The sequence below is a fragment of the Lynx rufus genome, unplaced genomic scaffold, assembly GCF_022079265.1.
Source record: "Lynx rufus isolate CCGP_SWC_20201006 ecotype Redwood Valley unplaced genomic scaffold, mLynRuf1.p SCAF_27, whole genome shotgun sequence".
Lineage (NCBI taxonomy): Eukaryota > Metazoa > Chordata > Mammalia > Carnivora > Felidae > Lynx > Lynx rufus.
In genome coordinates, this window is record NW_025814842.1 from 10,067,518 (window position 1) to 10,077,340 (window position 9,823).

The 9,823-nt window shown below is 54.8% G+C and overlaps 1 protein-coding gene across 1 annotated transcript; it reads right to left on the minus strand.

Moving 5' to 3' along the window:
• Positions 1-6,884: 6,884 nt before the first annotated feature.
• CLDN3 (claudin 3) lies at positions 6,885-7,550 on the minus strand. The gene has a single exon (XM_047089555.1). The coding sequence runs from the start codon at positions 7,539-7,541 to the stop codon at positions 6,885-6,887; it is 657 nt and encodes a 218-aa protein (XP_046945511.1). The 5' UTR covers positions 7,542-7,550.
• Positions 7,551-9,823: the final 2,273 nt, after the last annotated feature.

Genomic DNA, 9,823 nt, shown 5'->3' on the forward strand with positions numbered 1-9,823 from the left:
TCCTTCCTTCCTTCGTTTCTTTCTTTCTTTCTTTCTTTCTTTCTTTCTTTCTTTCTTTCTCCATAGTAGCCATCTTAATGGGGGTGAGGTGGTATCTAATTGTGGCTTTGATTTGCATTTCCCTAATGATTAGTGATGTTGAGCATCTTTTCATATGTGCTTATCGGCCATTCATATATCTTCTTTGCTTTGGAGAGACATCTAGCCAAATCCTTTGCCTGTTTTTGAATTGGTGTTAAATTTTAGAAGTTCTCTGTATATTTTTGATATTAATTCCCTACCAGATATATGATTTGCAAGTATTTTCTCCCATTCTGTGGGTTGCCTTTTCACTCTGTCCGTAAGTGTCCTTTGATGCATAAAGTTTTAAATTTTCTCTTTTTTTTAATGTTTGTTTATTCAGGTTTGAGAGAGAGAGAGAGAGAGCATGTGCACGCAGGGAGGGGCAGAGAGAGAGGGAGAGAGAGCAGAGCCCATCAATGCAGAGCCTGATGCGGAGCTTTAACTCACAAATCGTGAGATCATGACCTAAGCCGAACCCAAGTGTCGGACACTCAACTAAGTCACCTAGGTGCCCCTTAAATTTTCATCAGGTCCAATTTGTCTATTTTTTTCCCTTTTGTTGTCTGTGCCTTTGGTGTTATAACCAAGATACTGGTGACAAGTCCAATGCTGTGGAGCTTTTGCGGTATGTTTTCTTCTTAGAGTTTTATAGGCTCAGCTCGTATGTGTAGGTCTTTGATCTATTTTGAGTTCATTCTTGTCTGTGTAAAGGTTTAGCTTCATCTTCTGCATGTGAATATCCAGTTTTCCCAGCACCATTTGTGGAAGAGACTATTCTGTCTCCAGTAAGTTCTCTTGGCACCCTTATTGAAATCAGGAGCCTGGACGGCTCAGTCGGAAGAGCCTGCAACTCTTGATCTCGGGGAGTCGTGAGTTCGAGCCCCACATTGCGTGTAGGAATTACTTAAAATAAATAAAGAAAATAAAGAAAATCTGGGGCGCCTGGGTGGCTCAGTCGATTAAGCCATGATAAGTTGAATCATGCTAAAAGGAGACCGTATTACTCTGCTCCAAAGTGTCTTCAACTAGAAATGGTCAATGAGGTGAGAAATGGTTGAGAAGACAACGCATTTTGTTTTTTTTTAGGTGTCCTTTGCTGGGAGTATAGCTCTGAAACATTTGTTCGTGTTGTTTTGATTAGGCTTATGTTCTTACCAGATGACAATAGATGCCGTGGGATTGTTTAAAAGGGGGAAGTGATTTGGGTACAGAGTGACAAATGCCATGGTGTCCTCCTGGATGGACAGGACTCTGTGGGAAGAGGCTGGCTGTCAGGGAAGCTTCCTTCAGCTAAGACGTGAAATGACCTGTCAACTTGCCAACAGGGGTGAGGTGAGAGTGGGGAAGCTGGACAGAACAGAGAACAACTTGTGGTGAGAGGCTTGGGGCCTGGAGAGGGCAGGGTTTCTGAAGAAATGAAGGAAATCCAGAGGGGATGGGCCTTGGTGGTTGGGGTGGGGAGGACGTGAGCCAATATGGAGGCAATCATGGCGCATGGGTCTGGGTGGGATCCTGAGAGCCATAGGGAGTAGGGGACTGGAAGGATTTTAAGTAAGCGAGTGATATGGTCAGATTGAACTGTCACCTGGCTATTCTGAGGGGAGTGGCTTGGACAGGGGCATAGCCGGGTTGGAGCCAGGTGACCCTCTTGGGGCTGTTACTGAAAGATGGTGGTGGCCTGGTTAGAGTCATGGCAGCAAGTGGGGAAGAAGAAGACAGGTGGACACATCTAGAAATAGTGACGAGGTTGACAGGCCAGGGGCTGGTCATTGGCAGGAGGGCCATCAGCTGGTGAGCCTTGGTGGCCTCATTTTGTAATGCCTACCCTGCGGGGTTCTTTGGGGGTCAAGTAGATCAGGGACGGTATCACCTCTTTTACAGATGAGTGAGAGTTGGCGAGCGACATGCCCAAGGTCCGTCAGTGAGCACAAGAGCCCGCACTCTTGCTCCCTTAACCTGCTTTGCAGAACATACTTGTCTTGGCACAGATGACCTTGAATGGAGCCCTGGTAGGGGAGGGAGAAGGAAGGTACTGTCTGTTCTTCCAGGCCTGCCACAGACCTTGAGGGAGCCACAATAAATGCTGTGTTTGTTTGATAAAGCACTTGGCTTTTGGTCCGGGCAGGAGGAAGAGCTGGAACAGGTGTGGCAAGCCCTGGGCAGCCTGAGGCACAACGGTGGGAGGTGGAATGGGACAGAGCCTGGCAGGGGGTGTCCGGGGCTGTGGATTTTGAAGAAACCGAGGACTTTCTCATGGCCCAGCCGTTGCCCTCATGTTCCCAGGCTCCTGCCTGGCTGAATAACCCAAAACACTGGTACCAGTTCACGTTGATTGAAGTCCTTTTGCGTGCCAAGCGTTGTGCTAGGCGGAAAAGCACGCAGTCATGCCTTCCTTCCACAAATGGGCGCTGGCCTGCGCTGGGTGCTGCAGATGGACAGAAGCTGGGGACAGTGCCCCTGAGCTTGGGGGATGACCTTGTGGTGGGAAGTCTGATGAGAAAAACCAACATGGGGCGACTTGGTGGCTCAGTGGGTTAAGTGTCTGACTTCAGCTCAGGTCACGATCTCAGAGTTCTTGGGTTCGAGCCCCGCATCGGACTCTGTGCTGACAGCTCAGAGCCTGGAGCCTGCTTTCGATTCTGTGTCTTCCTGTCTCTCTCTGCCACCCCTCTGCTCACACTCTGTCTCTCAAAAATGAATATATGTTAAAAAAAAAAAAAAAAGGCGGGGCACCCAGGTGGCTCAGCCGGTTGTCTCAGGTCATGATCTCCCAGTTCATGAGTTCGAGACCTGCGTCGGGCTCTGTGCTGACAGCTCAGAGCCTGGAGCCTGCTTCGGATTCTGTGTCTCCCCCTCTCTCTGCCCCATGCCCACTCATGTTCTGTCTCTCTCTGTCTTAAAAATAAATAAAACATTAAAAAAAATTTATATATATAAAAAAAAGCGTATGACTTTGGCTCAGGTCATGAACTCGTGGTTCCTGAGTTCAAGCCCCACATTGAACTCTCTGCTGTCAGCACAGAGCCTGCTTGGGATCCTCTGTCTCCCTCTCTCTGCCCCTCCCCCACTTGTGCTCGCTCTCTCAAACATAAATAAAGATTTAAAAAAAAAGAGAAAGAGAAAGAAACAAAACAACATAGTGCTGTGATGGGGTGAGAATAGGCTGAATGGGAACCCAGAAGATGACTCAGCTAATCCTCGACATCGCCTGGTGCCATTATCATACCCATTTTGCGGATGAGGAAGCCGAGGCTCAGAGGAGCGAACTTCCTGGCTTACCCTGTCGATTTGGTTCTAATTTTCTTCTGCAAGGGGTGATAAGGATAAAAACGGGGAAAGGGGAACCTGGGTGCCTCAGTTAAGCATCCAACTTTGCTCAGGTCATGATCTCGCGGTTCACGAGTTCGAGCCCCGTGTTGGTCTCTGTGCTGACAGCTCAGAAGCCTGGAGCCTGCTTTAGATTCTGTGTTCCCTCTTTCTCTGCCCCTCCCCTGCTTGCACTCTCTCTCTCTCTCAAAAATAAATAAAAACATTCAAAAAAGGATAAAAACAGGGATGGAAAACACAAGTTAGAGGGGCCCTCATGGACCACCTGGTTCAACCCCCTGGTTGAAATGGTGGAGAAACTGAGACCCAGAAGGGGAAGGGAAGTGCTCAGAGGCACACGGAGAAAAGATCTAGAAACTACTCTCTCTCAGTCCAGGGTGTTCTTCACATCAAATGCCTGTCTCTCCTCTAGCCTGCTGAAGTTTTCCCGGATCTTTCCCGTGAGACTCCCCTCAGCCTGTGGTCTGCATGCCCGTGTATAGACCCTAAACTCTAAAAGCATAAGAGCAGGTAGAGTTAGGACAGGCCCTGGAGCTTGGCAAGTGTGTGTGTGTGCGCGTGTGCGCGGGTCAGGGAGGAGCGCTGGATGGGACAGGAGACCTCACTGCCCCCAGGGGGCCCCCCGGGGAGCCCAGGCTTGGGAAGAGACCAGGGAGCCAGGGGAGAAGCTGAGGGCCTCCCACCCAAGGGGCTGTCTCCCTTCTCTGTCACATCCTTCTGGCTCAGGGGCACTGGGGGTGGGCTGCAGGGCAGGCTGGCTCCAGCCCTGGGCTGCAGCTCTGCCCTAGGGTGGCCCGGGAGGCGCTGTGCTCAGGCTGCCTTCTGGAAGCTGGTGGTAAATGAATAACCTTGTTCCTACCTGCAGGGCCCTCTGGGACAAAGGAGCCACTCAGGTGCCCCTTGGTTCTGACTTGGCCCAACCTGGCATCCATGGCCAGAGACTGTGGAGGTTCAAGGGCAAATGCAACCCCCTTGGCCCGTCTGCCCCCTTACTCCCTCAATTCCATCCCAGCCAGGCCCAGAGAAATTTCTCCTCTTAGTTCTCTCCCTCTCACCTCCTGTTGCTAAGCTTCCTCCCTCCTGACCCTTCCCCGTTGAGCCCCTCCCCTTCACTGAGCTCCCTCCTTCTCTTTGGGCCCCCTCCCCTCACGGAGGCCCCCCTACTCTGCCCTCCCCCTTTCCTGAGCTCACTTCCGGTCCAGCTCTCCCTCCAGCCTCTCCCCTTCATTCCTCCCTCACCTTTACTCCCCCTCAGGCTAGAAGAGTGGTTTCCCCAAAGCACCCCCAACCCCAACCCCTCGAACTTTCCTGGAATCTTATAGAGAATGACCTAAAGCCAGGGTGTCCCTACTATTCATCGTAACCTCCTTCCTCTTCCTTGGGTCATAAAGGGTGGCTACATGTCGGTATTCCCTAACTGGATAATTTGGGGGGATTGGGGGGGGGAGTAGCCTGCTAAAAAATCCGGTGGCCACTAGGACCTTCTGCTGAAGCTTTGCTGCAGGTGGAGAAGTCTGAGATACAATAACTGGGAAATCATTCTCTTCCATCCCATATCCTGTCCCTTGATCCTTGCTCCCTGTCAACTTGCTAACTTGGCCTAGACTCCCTTTATAAGCAAAGGTCTTGGGCCCATGGTCCAGATGTTCTGATTTTACTTCTCAACTCCCACTGGCTTTTCCACCTGCTGCGTCTGCCTGCCTTCCTCCTGCCGAGGCCACCAGGAACCACCTTGCTGCCTTGAACCCCGCGGCTACTCCTCGGGCCTCATCTTGCCTGACCACTCTTGCAACCTCAGTCACCCTGGTTTCAGGTGCCATCTGTATGCTAACAACAGCCGGCGTTGGCCACTCCCGAGTCTCAGTTCTTTATATGTGCCCTGCCGCTTCCTGGACGTCTCTGCCTGGAGGCCCAACAGGCTTGCCAAACTCTGTGCATTCCAAACTGAAACCATCATCTTTCCCCGGAAACCTAGTTTCCCATTTTGGTAAATGGCATCCGCCATCCCAGCAACGACCTAGGGCAGAAGATTGGGGTTATCCTAATGTTTCCATCTCCCTCACCCTACCTATCGAGATGCTTCTCAAGCCCTCATCTTGCTTCCTTCCAGCCCCTGTCAGGCCCTGCACCTGACCCCACTGTCCCTGCCTTCTTTCTGGCCACACCATTTCCAAGAGGATGGCTGTGGCGCCTCTTCGATGGTGTCCCCACCTTCTTCTCCTTCCTGGAATCCCACTTCCCCAGGGGCTCCTGGAGATGGTATTTTGGAGCATAAATCTGACCAGGTGTGTCCTTCCATGACTCCCAAAACACCAGAGTGAAGGTCCAGAGTCTGTCATTCTGCATCTGACACTCCATGGCTTGGCCTCCTCCTGGCCCCTGGCTGGGCCTCCCCACATTCCCCTCACACTTTGCTATGCGGCCAGCCCTGGGGGATCTCTCTTTCCTGGTCCCAGGCACAGGCGCCCTTTCCTATTACCTGAACCTCCTGCGCCTTCTCCCGGACACAAGGCCTTCCAAGCCTGTTTAAACTCAAGCCCTACAGCCTCGCCAGAGGGTCATGCATCCTGACCCTTGGGGGTCCCTAGGAAGAAAATGAGGCCCCTTCCTCCTCGTCCCTCCAGGTGAGAAACTGCCGCCCGGCTTTACTTTTGACGCTGTTTTACCAAAACAATAGGGCTTTTTGTTCCCCCCTTCCAAATATGAAATCATAGCACTGAATGTGCTCTTTCACACGGAGAGGGAAGATTAGATGTGCAGCCGCACAGGGGAGGACGATTCTCCAAGCACAAATCCAGAAGGCAAAGACTAGGGAGGAGGGCCCGGGGCCACGCTTCTCCCCGATCCCCGCCCCCCCCCCATGCCTCCATCCATGCAGCGGGCTGGAAGTGCTCATGCCTCTCTAGGTTGGCCCTTCAATGTCTGAATCCCCAGAGAGTAGGCCAAACGACCACCTAGGGCGCACCCAGTTCGGTTTCGAACCACACTTTCTTGGTTACCCAACCTCTGCCTTCTCTAAGCTTCCTAGCGGGAGAGCAGAACCCAGCCAAGGCCAACCCTTGAGGGGCGGGTGTTCGGCAGGGAGGTGGAGGGCTGTCGGCGCTCGCTCAGGAAAGTAGGCGCCCGTAACTGCAAAAACGAAAGGCTTTTATTGAAAAATATCAACTGGCCCTTTCCAAGACTGCCGGTCCCTGCCCAACGCGGGCTTTGGGACCGAGGCCCGACGGGGCGGGCAAGTAGCGGCGGCCACCCGGCCCCGCTCTCCGGAGGGGCTGAGGTTTCACTGTCCGTGTGGGCTGGTCCCCCGCGCGCCGTGGGGCCGGGGAGCGGGGTGTGCTGCCCAGGAAGGGGCCGCGGGGTTGGTCCCTCCCGGTCCCGTGTGAGAGCTCCTGGCACCTGGGGGGAGGGGGGGGCTGGTCTCCGAGGAGAGGCCGCACGCGGCACCGGTGGGCGCTCTCGCCCGTGGGGTGGTGGGGTCTCCCCGCGGCCGCCCCTCAGACGTAGTCCTTGCGGTCGTAGGCTGTGCTAGTGCCCGGGCCGGCGGAGCGGGGCGCGGAGTAGACGATCTTGGTGGGCGCGTACTTCTTCTCGCGCGGCGGGCAGGAGCAGCAGAGCAGCGCGCCCCCCAGCAGCTGCAGCGCCGCGGCCGCCCAGCCCACGTACAGGCCCGCGCCCATCTCACGCTTCTGCGCCTCCGGCACCAGGGGGTTGTAGAAGTCCCGGATGATGGTGTTGGCCGACCAGGACACCGGCACCAGCGTGAGCAAGGCGGCCAGCAGGAAGAGCACTCCCGCCACGATGGTGATCTTGGCCTTGGCCGTGTCGTCCTGCACGCAGTTGGTGCACTGGGCGCCCACCAGCGCCACGAGGAGCCCGAAGGCGGCCAGCAGGATGGCGACGACGATGAGGGCGCGGGCCGCCTGCAGGTCCTGCGGCAGCGCCAGCAGCGAGTCGTATACCTTGCACTGCATCTGGCCGGTGCTCTGCACCACGCAGTTCATCCACAGGCCCTCCCAGGTGATCTGCGCCGTGATGATGCTGCTGCCGATGAAGGCCGTCACGCGCCACATGGGCAGCGCGCAGCACACGATGGTGCTCAGCCAGCCCATCACGGCCAGCGAGGTGCCCGTGATCTCCAGGCCCATGGACATGGCTGCCGCGCCAAGGCCGGCTCTGCCGGGCGGCTCAGGGTGCGGGAAGACGACGGGCCGTGGCCGCCGGGCCTGGGTGGGAGCTGCCGCGCGCAGACGGAGGGATGCCTCGACGGACGCGCGGACGGCTTGGACGCACGGACGGACGGCGCGCGCTAACGGCTCCGCTCAGCCCGCTGGCCCCCAAGCAGCGCCTGCACCTGCCTGTGGCTTTGTGGGCGGGCGGCGGCGACTGGGCTGGCCCTGGGCTGGGGCCGGTGAGTCTTAGATCCGTGCCCAGCGCTCCGGCGGGGGTGGGAGGGGCGGAGCCGCGGGTCCCCGGGCCTGGAGACTGTGACGTGGCCCCTCTTCCCACCTTCACCAAGCGCCCTGGGAGGAAGGACCCGGCGGGGAGTGGCGCACCGCGCGGGGTGGGGGTTGGGGGGGAGGGTGCCAAGAGAGGGCGGGGCCGGGGCCTGCGACCCCGCCCCTCGCTCTTCATCGCCCAGTTCCCAAGCTAATTCTCCGGGGCTCGCAGGGGTTGCGGGTGCAAATCACAATCCGCTCGACACTCCCCGACCTCCCCACATTTTCGGTGCCGTTCGCACAGGCGTCGTCGGGAAGGGGGTCTCTGCCAGCTGGCCGGGATCCATGGGGCCTGGAAGGGCCCAGTGGGCGTGGCCGGGGCTGTTTTCCGGAGTGGGCGGCTGCTCCGGGAGCCGCACACCTGCTCCTAGGTCCCTCTGGCCTCTGAGGCTCTGCTGGCACACAATCCGGGCTTGATCCAGGCCCTGGAGGTCTGCGCTCAGAAGCCAGAAATCCGCCACTCCCCACCAAAGACACCGAGAAGATGCCCCAAACCAGCGCCGAACTCAAATTCACTTCCCAGCCCCACTGCTCCTCCCTTAGCTCCTGGATCCTGGTAGCAGAGCCGCTCTCCCCTCCCAGAAGTCCCTCCTCCTCATTGATTCCCCTCCTCCTGCGCAGCCTCGTGCTTCCTCCCTCTGGGCCCACTTTCATGAAATCGTAGTGAAAGGTTTGCTGCTGGCAGAAGTGGGGAGTCAGAGGTGTTACTTACAATGCCTTCCCTCCTATTAACCTTAAAAGTAAAGCCGCCAGTTATCTTACCAGCAAAACATGGGTTTATTGGGGAATAGCGGAGAATTGCAATCCAGGACAAGCAAGCTGCAGCAAAACCATAAGCAAGTCCAACAGAGGGGAGGATCATTATTTTATGGAGAAGGAGGAGGAAGTTGGGAGGGATTGCAAGAGTTCAGGATAATGCTGGTTTTCTCACTGGTTGAGTTGCAGGGGTGGTGAATTTCTTACAGAAGATGCTATGTACAATTTTCGCTGTTGGGGTCTGTAATTGATTATTCTGTCCTGTTGAGATTCTTCTGCTGGAGGCTGTAATTGACCATTCTTCCTGTAATTGACATGGAGTGCCAGCCTCCCGTTCTAGCTCCCCAGTTCGGCTTCATTAATTTTCACATTTCCTTCTTTTGATCAAGATCTTTCCTTGAAAGCATCGCTGATCAAGAATTAGGTATTTTGCGTATAGTGTTTTGTCCCTGAGTCCCTGGAAGGACCTTTTCTGGTTGTCATGCCCCACTTTGGAAGGAAAGTGCATAGCAGTTGGAAACCACTTAAGGCCAGGTTGGCATAGGAAGGAGGGCTAGGAGGGAGAGCTCTCAGGCAGGCATTTCCCATCTCAAGTCTGTATCTTCTCAAGGTTATCAGCGTTGGAAGTCATCTTGAAGTATGGAGCCAGTATAATCTTATTGGGTACATTTTTTTTAAAATGAAAGATTGATAGGCAACAAGTACAGAATCAAAAGCAACGTGACAATTCCAACCTGTATGTTGGTTGTAAATCAGGACCTTAGGTCTGAAGCTAGCCAGCTGAAAATGTTTATTGGCACTTATTCCAACTTAGGGAAGAAAAGTTTCTGGCTATGAAGGCAGACCTGGACCCACCTATGCCTCCTGGAAGTCCCTGCCTGAAGCAACCGTGAAAGCCGAATGGTAAACACTGCCAGAGCACACGAGAAGAAGGAATCGAGTGCATTGGGAAGATCCGATGCAAAGCAGCAACACTTCAAAGGCTTAAAAAAACATACATTGTTATCTTGGGCGCCTGACTGGCTTGGTCAGTGGAGCGTGAGACTCCTGATCTCAGGGTTGTCAGTTCAAGCCCCGTGCTGGGTGTAGAGATTACTTAAAAATAAAATCTTTTTAAAAAGAGAGGAAGGGGCACCTGGGCGGCTCAGTTGGTTAAGTATCCGACTCTTGGTTGCAGCTCA